This window comes from Pongo abelii, chromosome 5 (assembly GCF_028885655.2).
Source record: "Pongo abelii isolate AG06213 chromosome 5, NHGRI_mPonAbe1-v2.0_pri, whole genome shotgun sequence".
NCBI lineage: Eukaryota > Metazoa > Chordata > Mammalia > Primates > Hominidae > Pongo > Pongo abelii.
This window is the reverse complement of record NC_071990.2, coordinates 101,431,242-101,456,182: the sequence shown is the minus strand read 5'-3', so window position 1 is coordinate 101,456,182 and position 24,941 is coordinate 101,431,242. Positions and strand designations below refer to the sequence as shown.

The window sequence follows — 24,941 nt, the reverse complement described above, 5'->3', positions numbered from 1 at the left end:
AATATTATTATAAAATACAGAATACCCAATTAATTTAATACTTCAGAAATTAAACAGGATTCCTATCAGGGAAATTTACTGAAATGTTTTTTCTAAAGCTTCAGTGGCCAAAAGACAGCGGTGGAATGTGAGAAACTAATTTTGGTTTGTTTTAACGCCTCAGAATGTTACAAATTAATCAAGTGCTACTTAAAGTCTAGAACTCATTAACTTTATAAGTTTTACTTTTCCCATGACAGAGATTAAGTTATAGCATAAAGCTTCTTTAGTCTCACATCGAGCAGGCTGCCATCCCCACTGTACAAGTGCCCTCTTATCTGTGATTTAGTGAGTTCAGTGTAGGCAGTGATGTGTGCAATGACATAAAAGTACTAGTTTACTGTTGCGTGATGTTTACGTGCAACCAGGTACAAATCCATTCTGGTCGTGTCTTTCCTCTATTCCCAGTAATCTGCTTAGGTAAAGCAGACACTAATAGTTACTGCACCTGGAAGAAAAAATATATATGTATGTTTAAAAATACACACACACTCAACCAACATTCATTTGTTCACATGCTTTCAGTAAAGAAAATGTCGAAGTAGATTAAAAGTATTTAATCATTTGTTTCTTATTTTAACAAATCTAAAAGGTAAAGTTACAGTCAATGTTGTTAAGGGTCACAAGTACATGTAAGATTTACATATCAAATAAAACTACCAGAGCTTTAACTAAACCCAAGTGCCAGGTAATTGCTGAAAGGCATATCTCATATTTAGCTGTACGGATTTTGCCATATTGTTCTTAGGAGAACAAGCAAGTGAGTTATGTGACATAATGGTGTGAGTAAACCATTATGTAATAGTGTATATCCCCAATAAACTAAAAATCAGTGTAAATATGCAAGCAAAATTTAGTAGGCTAAATATTTTTTTTCTTTTTTAACTTTATGTGGAGTGGCTGAGTTTATGGCATTTGCAGAACAGATTGAGATTTGTAATGAAAAGGGAAACAAAATGAAAAGTGTTGAGAGAACAGCAGGGACCATTTGATGTGATTATGAAAGATGTTTCCTTATTCTGTTTTTTTCTTTTGCAATCTAAAAACAGTAGCAGGGGGTTACAAGCAGAGTTCATCATAGGTTGTCGATCACTGTCATTTAACATTTGCAGGGGAAGATGTCTTTATTCAAGGACAGCTGGACAAATCAGAGACACAGATTTGCAGTTAGTAGTCTGTCCAGCCTACACTAAATAAACAAGGATAGGGCAGACAAACCAGCCTCTCACATAAAAATATAATGGACTCCACTGACCTTGCTGCCCTCCATTCAGCTTCAATCCCAGTTGCATAAAAGCTTCACTACCCACTTTCAATTTCCTCTAATTACCTACATGATGTAGATAAGAAAATGAACCTTACTGATAGTCAGTGATCACACAGGAAATTCGCTAGACAAGTTGTTTAAAATTAGAGGAGTAATTTGGAGGTAAATAGAGTGTCCTACTAAGGAAGCAGTGGCTAGAAAGGATTTTTGTTTGCTTGTTTTTAACCGGGGATTGTGATTATTTTACTAGCTCACTCTCTGCTGATCTTGAGATTGCTGCTTTTCTAATTAATCTTAACTAAGTAAAAAACCTCCTCCGTAAGTATTCTGAAACACCCAGCATAAAATACTTGAGGGACCTAAGAGCTAAGTAAAGTGGTGAAGCAAGCATGTCATATTCTAAAGAGCTTAGAGAAACTGAACTGGAATTTCAGGAGTTCATGACCATGGTATTCACAGGAGAGCCTGGCAGAGCAATTGAGGATTACATAGCAGTTGTCTTCAGTCTGTCTTCATTTTAAATCTCTTTTCAAGTCCATAAACAAAATATCATCTCCAAAAAGAAAAGAAAAAAACAACTTATAATATTTTCTATTCATTCTAAATAATCTAAAATAAACAATATTTTCTATCTTTTTCTTGTGGTTCATAGCACTTGAGTTTTAATTAAAAAACACTATAGGGTTTCAGAGTAATATACTCCATAATGCTTTTTTTTTCCAGAAATGTTGCATTCCAGCTGTATTAATGCTTCTTTTACTCTATCTTTCCACACTATTTTGAGTTAGTTCCACTGAGGTGCACTGGAAAGAGCATATTTCTTTATCACACATTGATGTACTTTTGTGAGCATTTAATTAATATGGATTTAAAAGAAACCTAATTGGAGATTGGAGACTAAAGCTCACAGTATCAAATCTGCAGTTCAAGAGGATACAATTTCTGAATATTTTATCTTGAATTTGACTGTCTCTTATATTACAAGCACATATTGGTCTTTCAAAGAACCAATATTTTCAATGATACAATCACATATAAATTGTATGGTTACTTGAATAAAATGAATATGAAACTACTAGTAAAGCATAAGTTTTAAAAATCTTGTTTCTTTGAATAATATTTTAAGAATCATGATATTTTTAAAAGTAGGTTAATTAAATTTTATTTTACATAGTGAAGGACACTTACATAATTATAAACAAAGATTTACATCTGAAAACTGTAGAACAAAATTCAATTAACTCTTAAAATTCAGTTAACATCCTTTAGAGTATCAGATGTGATTATTATCATTATTATTACTATTATTTTTATTATTATTATATCTAACATTTACAGCACGTCTTACCGTGTTTAAGTGGTTTATAAACACTATCATATTGAATTCTTACACCAAACCCAAATTTAAGATAAGAAATTTGGGACCTGGGGAGTTACAGTTACTCTCAGAAGGTCATATAGCTTGGAAGTGGCAGAGCTGAAGATCACCTGTTGTATCAATTCCCAGATCTCACATTCTCTCCACCACCTCATCCCACACCATGCCCACCTTAGAGATCTATAATATCTCTAAAGGGATGAATTACTTACTACCACATTCTTTGGATTCCTTTTATTTCAAACACTGGAAGCAGAAAAAGAAGAAACCTCAAAGGAAGTAATAGCTGTTGATTAGACCTGTTAATTATAATTTTTAAATATAGAAACTAATATTGATTTGATAATTGATAAACATTTATAAACCAAATTTCAGCTCCTTTGAAGATCTCAAAAGTGTTGTCTGTCAAATTTGGTAATGAAAAATGTCCTATTTAGCAAAAGCATATGTTTAATTGTAAAATCAGTGTAGACACTTTTGGATTATGTCTCACTATCAAGTATAGTGTAGATATAACTTATATTTGAAAAATAATATTAAGCCTTTTTAAGAGTATGTTACTATAATAAGTGCCAGTCCCCCCTTTTCAATTCAAATTTGATCCTTAACCTGTCTTCCCTCCTTCCTTTTTCTTTTAAAAAAATCACTTTGATTGTCTTTCAATTCAATCATAACTTCTTCACAGATACCTACATGCCCATTATTATTATGTGTACCTCTTCCTCATTGTATTTGTCCAGTTGCCATTTTACATTTATTTGTGATTATCTTTGATTAAGGTCTGGCTCCCCCACTAGACTGCAGAGCTTCATAAAAGCAGAGAGTCATATCTCTTTTTGTTTACCATTGTGTATACCTGTCAATAATATATGCTGAATAAATACGTGGTAAACAAGCTACCCAGCACAGTAAGACCTTGTGGTTATTGAAGTACTTTTAATTTTTATCGAAATGCTTATAGTTTTTTGCAAAGAAATTAAAGAACCCTTAGTTAAGAAAGATTACTTCATGCACTAAGAAAAGGCATCACTGGGTTAACATTTTAGGAGGGTGACTGTCTGGATAACTACATAAAAGGTTTGATGACCCCCTTATTAAACTTAGAAAAATGTCTGTACTGCAGAGCATTCTTTCCAACCCAAAATATACTCAACTGTTAGCAGACTCATCTGATACTGATACTACTGGCAGTGGTCAAATACACAGTCCTAGTAAAGAAGGGGATTAATGCAATAAATCACATAAATCTAGCAGAATTAGCATGATTTAGAAGAGAACAGGAGAGTCACATCTTACGTGGAGTTGAAGTTCTAACACAGGGAAATACAACTAAAAGTACTTATGATCAAAGTTACCTGCAAATAACCCCACAAGTACAAGCATGGTCGAGTATAGTCAGCCCTGTTCAGATATGCTGATTCTCTGTGAGTTCAGCACTCCTAAGTTTTCCTCTAGCATTGGAGCAGATCATTGTTTCTTTAGCACCAAATGAAGTAGTTTGCTTACATTTAGAAGGCAACCCTTATGAAAAATGTATACTTTTGAATACTAGAAACATATTTAGAAAGATGTTCACACTTTCAGAGGTTTCTCTTTCTCGGGGGAAAATGGGAGTGTATAGTGTATGTAATTAAGTTGACCTACATAGTACTGAAGAAAGTAGATTATCTAATTAATAGATAATACTATTAATTAGTGTTTTCATTCAAAATCTGTAGACCCAATGCAGCTTGCAGTACTAAAATAGCTATTGAATTTTCTTCTGATAAAGGATCAGAAGGAATTGGATTTTGCAAACAGTAGAAAGAAACATAAAATGTGAATAAAGTTTTAGACTATGAAACAGAATTAAAGCTAATTTCTTCTCCTTCCACCACCTCCACCGGACTATCTGGATTCTTGCTGTTTCTTTGCGTATTTTGCATACTTGACAGAAAGCTCCTGCTCATGGATGTTCCCAACTTCTCTGCTACTAATAGCATCATCATTCTTCTCACCCCTGAAGCTTAAACCTTAGATGCTTCTTATCAGTTTTCATGGATCTACTCACACTATTTTCTTTGCCTGGAATGCAGGGAATCTCTCCTCTCTCCTCTTCTACAAATTGTTCTAAGCCTAGAACAAATGCCATGTCTTCTGGGAAACTTTCCAATACATCCAGTTTTCTTCAGTGCTCTTCTCTGTAGAATGTCTTGTTCCTCACTTAACATAATTATTCATTTATATAATTTGTTTCCCTAAATATTATTTTAATGTCCTTGAAGGGAAATTTTTTTTTAGATTTCTGAGTCATTCTCTTCCTTATTTGCTATTATGTTTTTCTTAAACCAGTTGGCAAGGCTGGGAAAATAAGTGAACTTTCTGATGGGGACTTTGATGGAGCTTAAACAGGTTGAAATGAGTCAGTCAGCAGGTAACAGTAGTTCAGTCCTGATTCACCTGAAATCCAAGAATAATAGCACTGTCTTATGTAGCTGATCCCTCATTTTTGGCAAATGACTTCAAAGAAAAAAGGAAAAAACTAACATGACATACAAGAAGAAAACCAAGGTGACACACAGGGTTAAATAAACATTGTCAACTGCTAATGTGTCAGCATATACTTCTTCCATAAAATAGTCCAAAATAGTGAAGACAGTATTCAAAACAGTGTAGAATAGCCATAACATTTTTTTATTATTACCAAGAAAAACAAGAGACATAATTAACAAATACTTATCAATTCAGTTAAACAGAATGTTCCAAATAATATTCAAGATACTTTTTCAGCCTGCTGTATTAAATCTGTTGAAACTATTTTTGCACAACATTTTTCAGTCTCTTGGACTCACCATTTTTCCTCTCATTAGAGGGCCTTTGTATACAGCAGTCCCCCCTTATTTGCAGTTTTTCTTTCCAGGTTTCAGTTACCCATGGTCAACCACAATCCAAAAACAGGTGCCTACATTACACTAAGTATTTTGAGAGAGAAAGAGGACATTCACAAAATTCCTATTACAATATATTATTATAATTGTTTTATGTTATTATTAGTTATTTTTGTTCATCTCTTACTCTACCTAATTTATAAATTAAACTTTATCATAGATATGTATGTATATATAGGAAAAACATAGTATATATGAGGCTTGTTACTATCCGGAGTTTCATGTATCCACTGGGGTTCTTGGAATGTATCCCCTGTGGATAAGGGAGAACTACTGTATACTTCCTAGAACACTCCTCACTTCTCTTTTCACCTAGTTAATATCTGCTCATCCTGTGTATCTTAGTTTGAATGCCTTTTCCTTCAGAAAGCCTTCCTAACCTTCCTAACTTGGTCAAATTTCTTTACTAAACTCTCTCATGTTTCCATGTATCTCTTCCTCATAGCACTTGTCACCATATCAAATTTGCATTTATGTAAGTAGTTGGTTGAATAATGTCTGTCTGTCACACTCGGGAGCTTGACTGTGCCAAGAGCCTACAATGGCATATGGCAGATACTCAAAAATATTTATTAAATTATTTCATACAAAGTTTTGATATTGGAAGTTTCCTATTAATATAGTCTAAATTTTTTCATAAGGATTTAATACTATCATCATTGCCCCATTCTTTAGTACTTTTGTAGTATATACTTGGCGTGTAATATGGGCATGGGGTTCTGAAATTGTCAATCAAGCACAAAAAGATGCAGACATTATGCATAGATAGTAGAATATTCCAGTTGTTTCATATTACTGCATTCCAAATAATGAAATCTCTAAGGGATTCCATCGTTAAGTCTTATTTCATAGACAAGAATCCATGAGTGCAAATCAAAAGTTATCTTCTTTTTCTCTGTGAACACACCTCCCACCGTGACCACTCCCCTGGGTAGCTATAGTAATCTGTCTGCTGTTCCTATAGATTCACTTGCATTTTCTAGAGTATGATATAAATGAAATCCTAGTGTATGTATTCCTTTTTTTTTTTTGGTCTGACTTCTTTGACTCAATATAATTATTTTGATACTCATTCATGTTCTGGCAAACATCAATCATTAATTCCTTTTATTGCTAAAATACCATTGTGTGGTTGTGACACAGTTGTTTACCTTCTCACCTGTTGATGGACATTTAAGTTTTTTTCTGATTTTTTTTTCACTTTACAAATAATGCTGCTGCCAACTACTGTGTACAAGTCTTTGTTGTATGGACATATGCTTTCTTTTGTCTTGGGTAAATCCCTAGGAATGGAATAGCTAGATCACATGGTGGGTGTATGTTTAATTTTTTAAGAAAACGTGAGACTCTTTCCCAAAGAAATTGGAACATCTTACATTCCCACCAGCTATGCATGAAATTTCCATTTCTTTCCCATTCTCTCCAACACTTGCTATGTCACAGTTATTTTAATTTTGGCCGTTCTAATTTACATTTTTCTTAAAACTAGTGATATGAGACATCTTTACATAAAGTATCTGTTAAAATCTTTTGCCCATCTTTTACTGGGCTGTTTGTTTTCTCATTGTTGGAGCTTTGAGAGAAACTTATATATTCTGGATACAAGTCCTAGATCAGATATCTGCTTTGCAGATACTTTCACTCTGTGGCTTTTATTTTTAGTATTTTAACAATATCTTTTAAATCTTGATGATGTTCAGTTGATCATTTTTTTTCTTGTATGGGTCATGTTTTAACTGTCCCATCAAATAAATTTTTTCCTAATTCTAGGTAACAAAGATGTTCTATGTTTTCTTCTGGAAGCTCTAAAGTTTTAGATTTTATATTTAGGTCTATGATACATTTTGAGTGAATTTTCTTATGGTATAAAATAAGGATTGAAGTTGATTCTTTTTTGCCATATGGATACCCAGTTATTCTGCTACCACTTCTTGAAAAGACTATTCTCCCCTGCTTTGCCTTTGAGCCTTGGTCAAAAATTATTTGCCCTTGTATATGTGGGTTATTTTTGGACTCCTTGTTCAATTCCAATATATACTTTTTTGCTTAGTGTAGCTTTATAAGTCATGTAGTGCTCATGGAGAACATGCTTAAGAATCCATCATGATGGGAAATATTTCATTCTCAAAAAAAAAATTATCTTCTTCCTGTTGTGGTAGTTCTGAACACTAGATTTTTTTTTTTCCATGGGGTCAAAAGGTACCTAAGTATATGATTGCGAATGAAAAAATAGGGGACGGAAATCAGGTATTGGCAGTTTTTCCATTTTTATTTGTGTGTGAATTTTTAATATAAATATGGAAACATAAAGCATTAATGCAAATCAAAATGTTTCAGTGAACAAGTTTCAGCAATTCAGCTTTATGATAACTATAAATAAACTTGTTAAATTTTTCTGGACAACGCCAGGATTTGGATTTTTTTTAAACAAGTAAATTTCTTATTGACAGCAACTAAATGATGTTGGTTGCATTTTTATCATACAGTAGATTCCATCCGTTCACTGTATTTTTTCTGAGTTGTCCTACATGCAAGCACGTTTTTAATGTTGTCTGTCTTCTGTGCTGTTCCTGTAAGTTTGCTATTAAAATACATTAAACTATAAAAAAAAAATCATGTAGTGCTAGCTCTTCAACGTTGGTCTTTTTATCCTGAGTGCTTTTGGCTATTCTAGGTCCTTTACATTTCCATATGAATTTTAGAATCAACTTGTCAATTTCTGACACACACAAAATAGGGCCTGCTACAGCTTCAACTGAAATTGTATTAAATGTGTAGATCAATTTGGGAGAATTAAGGTATAACTCTTCATTTAGTTGGATCCTCTTTGTTTTTTCCTAGCAGTGTTTTCTTTGTTTTGTTTTCAGTATCCAGGTTTTCATATTTTTATCAGATTCATCTCTAAGTGTACTTCATATATATGATGTTATCATGAATTCCTTTTTTATTTCTGATTGTTGGTTGCAAATATACAGAAAAATACAATCAATTTTTGTATATTAATTTTGTATCCTACACCCTTGCCAAACTTATTTTGTAAATATCATCGGACTTTCTACGTTGATGGCCGTGTCAACTGCAAATAAAGATAATTGTACCTCTTCCTTTCCAATCTAGATGCCTTTATTTCTTATTCTTGCCTGATTGTACTGGCTAGAACCTGTGTGGTACAATGTTGAATAGAAATAGTAAGAGCAGACCAGGCATGGTGGTTCACGTATGTAATCCCAGCACTTTGGGATGCTAAGGCAGAAAGTTGCTTGAGGCAAGGAGTTTGAGATCAGCCTCCGCAACATGCTAAGATCCCAAGTCTACAAAAAATATTTTTTTTAATTAGCCAAGCGTGGTGGTGCATGCCTACTCTGAAGCCTAAGGTGAGAGGATAACGAGCCCAGGAGTTTGAGGCTGCAGTGAGCTATGATTGTGCCACTACATTTCAGCCTGGGCGACAAGAATGAGGCCCTATCTCTGTTTTTTAAAAAGAGAATAATTAGTAGTAGTGGTGAAAGCAGAAATCCCTGTTTTGTTCCAGATCTTAGGGGAGAAACATTCAGTCTGTCACTATTAAATGTTAGCCATGGATTTCTCAGAAGTGCCATTTATGGCCAGCGCTGTGGCTCACGCCTGTAATCCCAGCACTTTGGGAGGCCGAGGCGTGCAGATCACAAGGTCAAGAGATCGAGACCATCCTAGCTAACACGGTGAAACCCTGTCTCTACTAAAAATTAAAAAATTAGCCAGGTGTGCTGGCATGAGCCTGTAGTCCCAGCTACTTGGGACGCTGGGGCAAGAGAAGCGCTTGAACCTGGGAGGTGGAGGTTGCAGTGAGCCGAGATGGTGCCACTGCACTCCAGCCTGGGCGACAGAGCAAGACTCCGTCTCAAAAAAAAACAACAAAAAAAGAAGTGCCATTTATGAGGTTGAAAAAGTAACCCTTCTTTTCTTAGTTTGCCGAGAGTTTTTGTTAGGCATGGATGTTGAACTTTGTCAGATTTTTTTTTTCTGTATAACTGAGATGATAATGTGGTTTTTCTTTTAAAGTTTATTTATAAGGTGAATTATATTTATTGATGTTTGAGTGTTTAACCAATCCTGCATCCCCAGAATAAACTTCATTTGGTCATGATGTATTATTCTATTTATATATTGTTAAATTTGCTAAAATTTTGTTTAGAATTTTTACGTTTATGAGAGATATTTTGTGGTTTTCTTGTCCTTTAATGTTATTGTCTGGTTTTAGCATACGGACAGAAGTGGTGCCATCAAATTAGTTGGGAAATATTTCTTTCTCTTTGATGTTCCAGGAAAGTTCTTATAGAATTGGTTTTAATTCTTTGTTAAATGTTTGATAGAATTCACCAGGGAAGCTATCAGGGCATGGAGTTTTCTCAGTCAGAAGATTTTTTACTACAAATTGAATTTCTTTAATACATGTAAAGATTTTCAGGTTATTTCTTCTTGAGTTTTCTATTTCTTCTCTTTTTTTTTTTTTGTCTTTCAAGGAGTTTATTTCATCTTAGTTTTTATAGGTAAAGGCATAAAGCTGTTCATATTATTTTTAATTATTATTTTAGTATCTGTAAAATCTGTAGTTATGTCACCCCTCTTATACCTGATATTGGTGTGTGTCTTCTCTCCTTTTTCCCTGATCTGTTTGCTAGAGGAGTATCAGTGTTGTTGATCTTCTTAAAAAACCAGCTTTTGGTCTCATTTGTTTTCTCTATTGTATTTGTTTCCTAATTCAGTGATTTTCACTTTAATTTTCATTCTTTCCTTTCTTTTGCTTATTTGGACTTAATTTCCTGTTCTTTTTCTAGTTTTTTAAGGTAGAAACAAAAGTCACTGATTTGAGACCTTTCTTCAATTCTAATATAGATGTTTAGTTTTATAAATCCCTCCTAAGTACTGTTCCAATGATGTCCCACAAAATCTGAGACATTATATTTTTATTTTCATTCAGTGCAAAATACTTTCTCATTTCCTGTTTCATTTTTTTCTTTCAATCATGAGTTAGAGGTGTATTACTTAGTTTCTAAATATTTGGGATTTTCCAGAGATCTGTCTGTCATTGGTTTCTCATTTCATTTTCTTGCAGTCAAAGTATCACTTGAAATTTGTTTTTATGGCCCTCTAATATGATCTCAGTAAATAGTCTCTGTGTTCTTGAGAATAAACATATTCAACTGTTATTGGGTTGTGTGTTTTGTAAATGTCAATCAAGTCAGCTTAGTTAACAGTGTTGTTCAATTCTATATTCTTGCTGATTTTTTCGACTTGTTTTAGTGATTATTAAAAGATAGGTATTGAAATCTTCAGCAATACTTGTGATTTTTTTTCTATTTCTCCGTGTACTTCTACAATTTTTTTTTCATGGATTTTGAAGCTGTTATTCAGAACATAAATGTTTCAGATTGTTATGTCCTTCTGATTGATTGACTCCTTTATAGTTATGAAGCTACCGTCTTTATCCATGATGATAATCTTTGCTCTGAAATCTACTTTGTCTGAAATTAATATAGCCACTCTGCCTTTCTTTGAACTACTGTTAGCATAGTATATCTTTTTCTATTCCTTTACTTTTAACATATTTGTCTCTGTATACATTAATATATACATATCTACACATACATACATGTATTTATATATGTATATTAGTGCATGTTTGGTAGTAGGCAAACATATATAGTTGGTCCTCTGTGTCTATGGGTTCTGCATTCATAGATTCAATCAATTGCAGATCAAAAAAATTCATAAAAAAATGGCTGCATTTGTATTGAACATGTATAGACTTTTCTTTGTTGTCATTATTCCCCAAACAACACAGTATAACAACTATGTACATAACATTTATGTTGTAGTAAGTATTATAAGTAATCTAGAGATTTTTTAAAGTATACAGGAGGGGATATGTGTAAGTTATATGCAAATACTACACATTTTATATAAGAGACTTGAGTATCTGGATTTAAGTATCTGCAGGGGGTCCTGGAACCAATCCTCCATGGATACCAAAGGACAACTGTAGTTGGGTCATGCTTTATTATGTAGATAATGTCTGACTTCTACTGGAGTTGTTTAGACCATTTACATTTAATGTGACTGTTGATATGCTTAGGTTTAAGTATGTAATCTTATTTGTTTTCTAGAGATTGTTATTGATTCCTAATTTAATTTCATTATGGTATGAAAACATGCTTCATATGCTCCATGTGAAGTATGTTCTTTATATTTTTGTTCTTTATTTTTATCTTCATTTGGATTAATTATTTATTTTTAAAAAATTTTTAAAGATTCAGGGTGGTACCTGTGCAGGTGTGTTACATGGATATATTGTGTGGTAGAGTTTGGGTTTCTACTATACCCATCACCAAATAGTGAGCATTGTACCCAATATGTAATTTTTCAACTCTTATCCCCCTCCCACCCTTCTTCCTTTTGGAGTCCCCATTGTCTATTAATTCTGTGTGTATGTATGTCCATGTGTACCCATTGTCTAGCTCCCACTTATACGTGAGAACATGTGGAATTACATGTTCTCCAGCTCCATTCATATTGCTGCAGAAGACATAATTTCATTCTTCTTATGGCTGCCTAGTATTCCATGGTGTATACCACCTTTTCTCTATTCAGTTATCCATTGATTGACACTTGGCTTTATTCCATAACATTGCTATTGTGAATAGTACTACAATAAACATACAAGTACAGATACCTTTTTGATATAATGATTTCTTTTCCTTTGGAGCTGCTTGGTCAAGGGGCAGTTCTATTTTTAGTTCTTAGAGAGTAGATTAGTTATTTCTTATCCTCTATGGTGACTTACTACCTGTAACTCTTGCATTTTGCTATCTTAGTGATTGCTTTAGGATTGATGGTGTACATTTTTAACATCACAGTCTATCTTCAAATGATATTAAAAGACTTCATGTATCATAAGAGAACCTCACAATATTATACTTCCATTTCTCCCCTTCTAGAAGTTATGCTATTGTGTCATATATCTTACTTTTGCATGTATTGTAAACTCCATAATGCATTATTTATTATTTTTGTTTAAACAATCATTTTGTATTGAGTGATATTAAAATAGTAATAACAAATTATTACATATTTATCCATGAAATTACCACTTTTAGTGCTCTTCATTTCTTTTGTGTAGATCCATATTTTCATCTGGTATAATTTGTCTTCTGCCTGAACAATGACTTTAACATTAAGCATGTCAGCTGAATTATTTCAGCTTTTGTATGTTTGAAAATTCTTCACTTTGAAAGATTTATTTTCACTGAATTTAGCATTCTAGATTGACAGTTGTTTTTCTTTTTCTTTTTTTATTTTATTTATTTATTATTATTTATTTTTTTTTTTGACGGAGTCTTGCTCTGTCTCCAGGCTGGAGTGCAGTGGCGCCATCTCAGCTCACTGCAACCTCCACCTCCCGAGTTCAAGCGATTCTCCTGCTTCAGTCTCCCGAGTAGCTGGGACCACAGGTGCGTGCCACCATACCCAGCTAATTTTTGTATTTTTAGTAGAGATGGGGTTTCACCATGTTGGCCAGGATGGTCTCAATCTCTTGACCTCGTGATCCGCTGGCCTCAGCCTCCCAAAGTGCTGGGATTACAGGCGTGAGCCACCGCGCCCAGCCCAACAGTTGTTTTTCTTACAGTAAATTAAACATGTTGCTTCACTGTTGCCTTATGGCATTATTTCTGATGAGAAACCTGCTTTCTTATCTTCCTTCCACTGTACATAACATAGTGTTTCCTCTGGCTGCTTTTCATATTTTCTATTTATTAGTGATTTTAAGCAATTCAGTAGCGGTGAATTATGGTTGTATAGTTTTCTTCATTTTTCTTTAGTTGAGGTTTGTTGAATTTCTTGAATCGATAGATTTATACTTTATATCAAATTAGACCTTTTCCAGTGACTATTTCTTCAAACTTTTTTCTGCCCTTCCTTCCACACTGTGCATTAGGCCACTTGAAGTTGTCTCACAACTCATTGATGTTGTGTTGATTTTTTTAATTCTTTTTTCTCTTTGTGTTTCATTTTTAATAGTGTCTATTGATGTCTTTAAGTTTACAAATTTGTTCTTCAATGTGTATTCTTCCATTAATAAAATTCAGTGTATTTTTCATCTCAGACATTGTAATTTTCATCTCTAGAAATTTGAATTGAGTAGTTGTCAGTAACTTTTTAAATATGTAAAATACAGTTGTAACAACTGTATTGTCTGCTAATTCTAAGATCTATGTCAGTCCTAAGTTTTCATTGATTGATTATTCTCCTTGTTATAGATCCTCTTTTCCTGCTTTTTTGCATAGTTGATAATCATTAATTGGATGACATACATTGTGAATTTCACCTTCTTGAGTACTATATTTTTTGTATTCCTATAAATCTTCTTGAGCTCTGTTCTGGAATGCAGTTAATTTACTTGGAAGCTGTTTGATCCTTTTAGGTGTTGCTTTTTGATTTGCTGGGTAGGTCTAGAGTAATATTTGTCGTAGAGCTAATTATTCTCCACTACTGAGGCAAGGTTGTCTTCATCTCCTCAATACAGGGAGTCCTCCAGGTGTACCTGGATTCTCTCACTACACCACAGTATGGTAACGCTCCATGCAGTAAGCTGAGGCAATGCTAAGGGTCACCTAGTTTGTTTTCTATATATCAGAGATCATTCTCTTTCATAGTTTTATGTTCAGCATCTGGAAGACCACTGTTTCATAGGTTTTTGTCTTTTTTTTTTGGAGGAAGAGGCAGTTGCAGGAGGAGGATAAATCCAGCCCCTGTTTGAATATTAACATATCCAATTAATGCTATGTCTGATGTAGGATTCATATCAACATCCGTGGACAATCTCAAATAAGTACATATTTGGAAAAATATGATTTTTGTTTCACAACAAACACTAATAAATAGATCAGTCTATTTTTTAACAGAACAGTTCTAGTTTCGCTTGTAGGTTCAATTGGCACTTATTGACTGATATCATGGAGACTACTTTTCATTACTGTACCCTAAAAAATCTAAGATAAAAAATCAAAACATTCCAGAACAATCTGACTCTGTGTATGATCTAATTGGTTACAATAAATAGTAAGTAATAATTCGGCTCTTTACCCTTTTCTCATCTTGCCAATCTTATCCTTGCCCCTTTCTCCAGCCCTGTCTTATTTCTTCCATTCATTCACAAGATCTTAAGTTAAACATCACTTTTTCAGAAAGCTTTCCCTCACCCTCTAAAATAAGAAGGTCCCCCAAACTGAATTTCCATTCAACGCTCTGTACTTTTACCATATCATAACATTTATTACACTTTATATAATTTTTTTATCTACCTTCCCTGATGGACTCTCAGTTTCTGGTTCACTGCTGTGGCCCCAGTGTCATGCATAGTGTGTGATGCCTAGTAAATACTCTGTTATTTTTGTTGACTGTAAATACAAAGGAACATTCATGAATTTCACAGATTGTACATTATTCACTGTCATTAATACACAGCTTGTGTATTAATGGTAATATTGAACAAGCAAAATTCTAAGGGATATGGTTATTGTATGATTTTTCTGAGCCGTGTTTTAAATGTCAGTAAAGCTAAGAAGTACATTAATTATTATACTTTGATCCAACAATGTGGGGCTTTTTTTTTTTCAGGATGCAGAAGAATATACAGATTTGCCAGTGAGACACAATGAAGATCATATGAATAGTGAACTGGCAAAATGTCTTCCCGTTGAATCAAATCCTCATTCATTTGACAGCCCTCACACCAAAGCACATCTCCTGCTACAGGCGCATCTCAGCCGAGCCATGCTACCCTGCCCAGATTATGACACTGATACCAAAACAGTCTTGGACCAAGCTCTCAGAGTATGTCAGGTATGGAAGTCATTTCTAATACCTGTGTGTGTTTTCTCCCATCATTCCTGCCCTCTTTTTTCTAGTTTTAGGATAAATTGTACTTGCATTTAACAACTTTATGGTAGCATTGTTGAGAAACAACTGGTTGATCATATCAAGAATTTCCAAAGTAAAAGCAAATATAAATGAAATAAGATGACAGTTTTAGTCACCCATTCTACTAAAACATATTGAAGGCAAACTACGTGCCAGATACTTTTCTAGGCACTGAGCATATAATAATGAACAAGACAGAAGAGTCCCTTCTGTTACGGAAGACTGACAATTTAAAATATAAATTAATAGGTAATAACTGCCATTTTTAAATAACTACTATTTTTTAAAAAAATAAAGAATGGTAAAATAAATAAAGAGAAAGACGGAGGGTAATGTTTTGTACTATTTTTTAATATGGTATTCAGGAACTATCTCACTGGTAAGGTAACATTTAACTAAAAATGAAAGAAGAGAGTGAACCATAGGGTCTCTGGAGGTATGTATTCAAACACTAAGAAAGTTTGCATGTAGGAAGTTACTTGATATATTCAAGGAATATCAAAGAGGCTTATTGTAAAAAAGGTCGAAACAGGTGGTTAAAACAATAAAAAAAAAAGTGATAAGTATGGCAGTTTTTACATTTTGCAATTATCTTTAATATCCAACTTAAAAGAGATCAGCTAGATTTATATATCTTCTTTTACAATCAACATAAAATGTCTTTTGCAATAGGATGTGTTAGTTGAAGTATATGAAAAAAATCCAGCCTAGAGAGGTAAACAGTTTAAAAAGAGAAGAGTATTTTTATAGCCTTTTCAGATAATTGTGGGTATTCTTCTTTAATGCTACACTAGAATCTGACAAGTGATATTTCTTGAAGGCTAGTTGCAATGTGGAATCTGAAACCATATCAGTGACCTTTTTATACCTTAAGTGCTCTAGTGCTAGACAATAAATGATGGTGGTTTGATCAGGTTAGTATGGGTGAGGTTGATTAGAACTGGTCAGATACTGAATATTTTTCTAAGGAGAACTAACAGACTCTTCTAATGAATTGAACAAGGGTTTTTAGGGAAAGCAAGGAACCAAAGATGGTTTCAAGGCTTCTCTCCATAGCAACTAGAAGCATGGAGCTGACATTACTGGGGGATGATTGTCAGAAGAGCTGGTTTTGGTGGAGGAAGAATACCTAAAGGATTGCGATTATAAAGGATTTCGATTTTCTACTTCATACCTTTTTTGGACATGTTTCTAAACATTTTTTTCATAAAAACCCACTTTTAAAATTTTCAAAAGATTTAAGTTCTTTAAAGGTAGAGTAAGTTAGTCTATATATGTACAAGAATATACATTATGAAATGATTTGCAAAGTTAAGGCTTGGAAATAACCCAAGTATCTCTCAGGTTATTAGAACACTACAAAATATTACAATTCCATTTATGAACTCTACATTCGTATAGAATCTCCATATCTATATATGAACATACACCCAGAGAGGAGATCCAGAATGGTGTCCACCAAAAGATTAACAGTAGCCGTATCTGAGTAATAGGAATTGGGGTGATTTTTAATTTTTTTCTTTATGCTGTTCTTAAATGTTTGAATGTTTTAAAATTAGCCTCAAACAGTTTTTATTATCAAAAATAACAATTTTATTGTTTTAGAAACTGAAGAATTATTTAAAAAATAGAGTAAGCTCAAGTTCTCAAAAATTGGAAGGGAAGTAAGGCTATAACAAACATGTAACACATTTTTACACTCTTTTGTAACTAACACATGGTTTACGTATTGAGGAAGGTGATTTGCTACTGCTTATTAGTCACACTTCACAAAGGTTAAAGGTCCTAAAGTTTTAGCTGTTGCCCTGGATACTCATTTGTCTTTCCTGTAACTTCGTTTCCTCTCTCAAACACTTAACTTGTTAATGAACTCTGGGGTCAGAAAGGGTTGAAGAGAAGTGGCAAGATGAATTAAATTTTTATATTTGCGGATATATTGATTGTACATTATAACTTTTATATGTATATTACTTCTAAAACCTATATTGCGTGATCGATTCATTGATTCATTTTTAGCACTCAGTCAATAATGATTCAAAAGCTGTATAATAATCTAGGAAATTTCTTAAAGGAGTCTGTTTCTAAATTTACTTTTAAGGAAAAGGATTCAGCCAGGCACTTTTAGCCTCTATTAGATATTTGTATGTATAGTATATATATTTATACAGTACGTATATCTATATATCCTTATATACAGTGTCTGGGATAATATTTATATTTCTTAAATATTGTTGATCCTTCTAAATAGCATATAAAGAGAAATCATTTTCTCTTTAATTATAAAAATAGTATGCTTCATTGTAGACAATTTGGAAAAGCAGCATACTAAAATTAAAGTCATTCATAGTAATTATACCTTCACCCACATGAATATGAGGGTCTTTTCTTTTTTTCAATGAATTTTTAATTTTTTTTAAATTAGACTTTCGTTTTGAAATAATTTCAAGCTTACAAAAAGTTTATAAAATACTGCAATGAAATTTTCTTGTACCTTTTACCCAGCCTTCCCTAAAGTTAACATCTTAACTGATTGTTGGTTCAGTCCTATTAACAAATCTACAGACCTATTCAAATTTTGTCAGTATGAATTTTATCCCAATAATTGCCCTTTCTCTCTCTGTACCATGATCCAATTCAAGATCCCACGTTTCATTTAGTTATCATGTTGCCTTAGTCTTCTTGTCTTTCTTGGCACTTGTGAAGAGTACCAAGCAGTTATTTTATGGAGTTATCCCCACAGTTTGGATTTGCCTGATGTTTCCTTCTGATTACATTTAAGTCTGTGGTATTCTTTGTCAAGAATACCACAGCAGTGATGGTTTGTCCTCTTAGTGTATCATATCAGGAGGCTTATGATAGATGTGTGTGGCAATGATATTGACTTTATACGATTGAGGTGATGTCTGCCAGCCTTCTTCACTATAGAGTTACTTTTTCTTTTGTAATTAATAAATATATTTTGGGGAGAAACTTTGAGATTATATAAATATTCAGTTTCTTGTCATAGTTTTTAACATTATTTTCAGCATCCATTTGTGATATGTGCCCAGAACAATTACTATTGTGATTTTCTTTTTTAGTCATTCTTGGAATTATACTATAAGGAAGAACTTCCTTTCTCCCCCATTTATTTACTTTATTCAGTTGTTTATTTATGTAAGTATAGACTCACCCCAATGTTTCTTGAATACTACCTTGCATTCTGGCATCTTGTGCTGTCCCTGCCCTGGCTTTGGAACCAGCCATTTTGTTTTTAAGAACCTTGGTTCCTTTTATTAGAGAATGGTTGTAGAAACTAAAATCTGGACTGGGCATGGTAGTTCATACCTTTAATCTCAGCACTTTGGGAGGCCAAGATGGGAGGATCACTGAGGCCAGGAGTTCAGAACCAGCCTAGGCAGCATAGTGAGACCCCAGCTCCACAAAAAAATTAAAAATTATCTAGGTGTGGTGATGGACGGTAGGGGGTGCCAAGGTGAGAGAATTGCTTGAACCCAGGAGGTCAAGGCTGCAATGAGACATGATCAAGCCACTGTGCGCCAGCCCAGGTGACAGAGCAAGATCCTGTCTCAAAAATAGAAAATCTGGGTGCTTGCTGCATTCCATTGCTACTTGGGTGTCTTTGCTTCTAGGCCCTCTGTGTACAAAGCAAGGAAATTTAAGTATGTATACACAGACATTTGTATTTATTTGCATGTCCATTTACCTCCCGTGTGTGTATGTGTGTGTAGAAACATCTATATTTATCATTCTTATACCTCTTATTTCAATCTAAGACCAAAGGGTTCACTTAGTCTTCCTCCTTTTTTATTAATAACTCCTCTTTCTACCTGTAAGGTATCACACTATTGTTAATAAAGATATATTTATTTAGCTCCTCAATCCTAGAATATTCAGTGATGTAGTTTTAGAATTACTAGCTCTTACTCTTGCAAAAAGCAGATGCTAACTAAAATGCAGTAGTTGTGTACAGTTCTTTTTTTCCTTTGGAGACTTTTTCTTGATACATTTACACACACACTCACTTTTTTCTTATAGAAATATCTTGTTATTTTATAAATGCCTAATAATTTATAGCATTAAATATTGTTCTCAAGAATAATTTCTAATGGCTACACTATATTCCCTCATATAAAATATCATAATTTATTTAGTGAGTTATCTGTTATTAGACATTTGTGTATGCAGTTTTCCTCTATTTTAAGTTATAAGCATTCGTTTTGACCATCTGAAATGTTTGACTTGGCTTGTCGGAAGCCACCTGGAAAGAAACTGCATTGTAAAGAGATGAAAACCAGCGTCTGCCGGGCGCCATGGCTCATGCCTATAATCCCAGCACTCTGGGAGGCCAAGCCGGATGGATCACGAGGTCAGGAGTTCAAGACCAGCCTGGCCAAGATGGTGAAACCCCATCTCTACTAAAAATACAAAAATTAGCCGGGGGTGGTAGTGCGTGCCTGTAATCCCAGCTACTCGGGAGGCTGAGGCTGAGAACTGATTGAACCCAGGAGGCAGAGGTTGCAGCCAAGATCACGCTGCTACACTCTAGCCTGGGTGACAGAGCAAGACTCCATCTCAAAAAAAAAAAAAAAAAAAGAAAAAACGAAAACCAGCTTCATATTCTAAATCCTCTCACTCTTGGAAGTTCTCTACAAAATTGTATGAAAGTAAACAAGCCAGAAAGAGGAAAGAATATTAGAGTTGCCAATGGGAAACTTGGAGAAAATGACTGATTGGCAGTTCTAATTCTGTGCCCTGTTGTTTTCATTTGATACACGGGTACTATTGGCCTTAGGAAGTACTGGTTCAAGCAGTTTGCAGTTCTGCTGGCTGATTGAAAGTTATACTACCGCTCTCATGGAACATCAGCATGATCTTGTGAACTGTGGATGGGAATCTGCCACCAGTTCTGACTGTAAATTCTCCTCTGCTGCCATTTTAGTATAAGGCCATAGTCAAGTCACTTAACCTCTGGTATCTGAGTAAAACTCACACCTTAGAAGAGTGGTGCATTAGTTAATGTTTATAAAGTAAACAACAATTTCAGGACTCGGAAATAGGTCTTAGTATCTTCATTCTTAGTAGTTCTTTTATTTCCTTGCTTTATCATGGTAATTTAACTCTTCCCTTTATTTTATAGAAGCATACCTTTTATTTGCACTATCATCCAGATTATGAAAACTCTGTAGTCTTGACTACTCATGTTCTGAGCAGTCTTTCACAAAAGAAAAACATTTGTGCTGAAACCGAATGGAGATTCCAGGACTTTTATTCTTGCTCTGATATCTCTGATCCTTTCTAAGATGTGCCACCAGTCTGCAAATTAAAAAATAATCTTCATTTAAATGAAAAACATCTAAATACAATACTAAGCCAAATAGTATAAGAATATGTGTTTATATCTTGGTCACTCTCACTACTTCCTATATATGGTATTTACTTCAAAACTTCCCAGTAATTGAGCTTTCATATGTGTTATGCAAAAAGAGAAACCATGGCTTATAGAGCCTGAACTCAGTGATCTGAGAAGCAGAGGGCTGTGTGTTTCCAAGTTTAATTGTGCTGTCAATTGACTGAGTTAGTTTGGGAAAGTTTTTTTTCAGAAGTCATAGAGGCTAGATTTGCCCTTCAGCTCATGTTATCAAGCCTGCAGACTACGTTTTAACAGATCAAAACACTTGTGTGTATTTTAAGATTTATTTTACATCAAAACACTTGTATGTATTTTAAGATTTATTTTAAAGGATTCTAGCAGCAACATTCTTTTCTTTTCAGCCCTACTAAAAGTTTTGTTTAATTCTAAGATGCGATCATAGTGAACAAACTTAACTTCAATGCTACATAACTATATTCAAAGCTTTAAATATTTTTGTTTATAATTACACAGTAATTATAAATGTTTAGTACCAACCTGATGACAAACACTATTCTGTTGAAAAGGTTTTGCATTTAAAAAGAAAAATATGTAAAATCCAAGGCACTAAGCCACGAACCAATATCAGACTTTTAAAGAAAACACTTTATATTGAAAAAAAAAACCAAAATTAAAAAAAACAAAAAAAACAGCTAATGGGATCTTATTTCAAAACACAGCATATGTGAATTAATCAGTCTGAAAACAATAACCATAACTCAAAATCTTCAAAACAGGAAACAAAACAGTACATATATATAGAGATATATGTATCTTTTAAAAGTGTTTCATAATTGAAATTCTTCTTTATATTTACAAAAATGAAATCAGGAAATACTGAAAGCAGCAGGATTCTTCTTTTTCCTTTTTCTTTTAATAACCAATTCCAGTAGCCTGAATATAAATTTTCAGATTTTTCTTTTGGTAAAACTGCATTCTTGAATTAAAGTTATGATTGGAATATTAATATGTTTATAGGGAAAGCTTTCTAGTCTATTTCAAAATCATGTAAATGAAAAGCAGTTTTAATGTGTTATTGTTTCTTAAAATAATTTCCATATTTGCATAAAATGCACTGCTATTCTGAAGTACATTCCTTTGTTAATATCAACCCTAGACCTTAGAGAGTGCCTGGATATACCAAGCAGAATCTATTCTTATCAAAAGACCATAATCATCTAACATTTAAAGTATTACATTTCTAGCCTGCCTTACGGCAATGTTTAAGAAAGCAAGAAACCCTTCTTTGAGTGTCAGTAAGTGAACAGAGAAATGACCATTTTCAGCATAAAAGCAGCTCATGGCTCTTGTAATAAAATATACACACACACACACACACACACACACACACAAGATAGCATTCTGCTTTGATGAGAAAACTGAGCTAATCTGAGTGAAACAAAACAGTAAATAGCCAGATTGGTATTTTGCATCGTGTATGCTTGTTTGAAAATCTTTGCTCCTGAAGTAAATATTTGGCAACCACAGTGATTAGCAGTTAAAACAATTTCAACAAAATAAGAAGTCATCAAAAATGGACTGTTTGTCTGAAAGAGCAGTACCTATATTATAAAGATTGAACTTCGTGGCTCATCACAACCATTTTCAAAATTTAACTCCTGCTATCTTCTTATAAATTAAGAGAATTTCATTTGTGTTCCGTAGTGCAATGACCAAAAAAAAAAAGTAAAAACAAAACAAAAAATAAACCCTCATGCCTAAATTTAGAATATTGTATTGTGTAACAATCCAAAACATTCAAAACGCATTAAATAGTTTAACTTATGTGACAGGCAGATGAGCATTTCAAAAGCATAATGAAGTCCAATTATGTAGTGCATAACGTAGACAGGAGTAGAATCTTACATTATGCGGACATTTTCTAAATAAAAGCTCCCTATAGGACAACTATATATAAACATGGGTAAGGTAAGCGCAGACTAGTTCTGTGGAACCTTTTGAAATCAAGAGTCTGAAACACAATACATTTTTCAGGTAGGCAGCAAGTTATCCTAAAAATTTTTCATGTTGGCTATTCTGACATTGTTTTTTCATCAGATACTCTAGTCACATCAACAACGCATGTCATTTGCCAGGAAAAAAAAAAATTCCCCCCAAACCAAAATACCATTCCAGATCCAGTATACTTAAATATATCACCCTTATTGGAAGTGCTGTTAACATAGTCTTTGCAACTAGCCCAAAGCGTAGTTTAAGAAGTTCTTATAAATTGCTTTGTGATGTTCATATGTTTAATTCTTATGCCAACTGTTTTCTGATGAAGACAGCATTGTGCTTTGTGCAAGAATGGAAACCTCAAAATAATCACCATAAAGCTTCTAGGACTTATGGGAGAATAAAGTAGGATGGTCTACAGATGTAAGATGAAATCCACAATATTGGAATTATAAATGTTTAGAGCAGCCCAGACTAGAAGACAAGCCCAAACCACCATTAGAAGAATGAAATACGATATGGTCCAAGATGTATCCTTAAAGTTTTGTTTCAACCCTCAGTCTGAATTGCGAGTATTGATCTTTAGTTCAGTCCAGCCAGCAGAAATTGTGCAATTTTCTGTTGTATTTATTGTACAGACTATATACATTCTAGAAGATTCCTTTAGTGCTACACTGTTGTACTTTTTGTCCCAGCAGTGTGAGGGCATGCAAATTCCACAAAGTCATCAATAAGAACAGGCCATGCTCCTTCATCATAATTAGACACGTGATCTGCAATCACCCTACTGAAGTCTAAAAGAAGATTCCAAGTGTCTTTTGGTATTGATTGTTTGTGATGTTCCAACAAAAATTTATTCCATAAGTCTAAGAATTTAAATCTTCTGTTAAGCACTAAGTTCCAGTAGGCAATGGCCATTTCTAGATCTAATCCTTTTTGTCTTAGATTCTTTGCAAAATTAAAAGTAAACTGGTAAAAATCCTTAAATTGTCCTGGTTCTTTCAATTGTTGTTCCATCTTGGGTATCTGGGCCTTTAGTTTTTCTATGCTGTCACATCCTAATTCTGTCATGCCATTCATGAACTCCTGTTTGGAGAACTCGCACTGTGTTGCTGCTCTGAACATCCATGCAATAATCAACTCACTAATGCTGGCTGGATTGAGTGCCAGGCCATCGCAGAACTGCTATATACCATCTATTCCAATTTTATTCTCATTTTGAGGATCTTTGTCTCTATTGTACAGTTGTTCTAACTTCTTCCTTTCCAGTGATCCTTTTACACTCGCTCGTACGTAAAGTTCAGGTTTTTGAAAAAATTATCTGTTGCAACATCTAACTTCCAGTCATTTTAAGATAGACAACTTACTGCGGTTTTTTTCAGTAGATTGTGTGAAGATCATAAACTGACAAACTTTATCCTTCTGCGATGATTTCAACTTGTTCATGTTGGTGTCCTCCAGGCCTCTCCCCTCCTCCTGTGGCTCCGAGCGAATGAGCAGCAATATTCTTAAAGACTACAAGAAAAATGGTGTTAATTCATGAAAAGAAAACACATCTCACACACATGCACATAGAGAAATGTGACAGTGTACACTGATTAGAAAGATTTCTAGAAACCTATGCTTGCAAATTTAAATTGGAATTAATGTATGTTAAATACCAAATTGTACCAGAATATTTGGAGAACTGCACACCATCCCTTTACCTCCTACCAATAAAGAAAAAAAAAATCACTATTTAATGATGGGCCCTAAGGCAAACATCATGACAGCGGTGGTAATGGTGAACATTTATTGAGAGCTTTCTTTGTATCAGGCCCTGTTGTACTTGCTTTGCGTTTAATTGACCCATTTTCTACAATAGTCTAGTGAAGCAGTACAATTATTACTCCGTTTTACTGATGAAGACTAGGTAACTTTCCCAAAATCACATCAGAAGGCAAAAACAGCCTTCAGCACAGGTTGGATATACCATAAAAATGTATCTGACTGTGTTTCCTT

At 33.8% G+C, this 24,941-nt stretch overlaps 1 protein-coding gene and 1 pseudogene across 4 annotated transcripts in view; one reads left to right on the top strand and one right to left on the bottom strand.

Moving 5' to 3' along the window:
• The window catches only part of ASCC3 (activating signal cointegrator 1 complex subunit 3), a 377,280-nt gene that overhangs the window by 331,359 nt on the left and 20,980 nt on the right, over positions 1–24,941 (top strand). For all 4 annotated transcript variants that reach the window (XM_024248504.3, XM_024248503.3, XM_054557910.2 and 1 more), the window contains one exon: positions 15,269–15,493. In XM_024248504.3, coding sequence (XP_024104272.2) covers positions 15,269–15,493 — 225 coding nt within the window. The remainder of the gene's footprint in view (positions 1–15,268; positions 15,494–24,941) is intronic.
• Positions 23,347–24,412, bottom strand: LOC100936091 (DCN1-like protein 1; annotated as a pseudogene).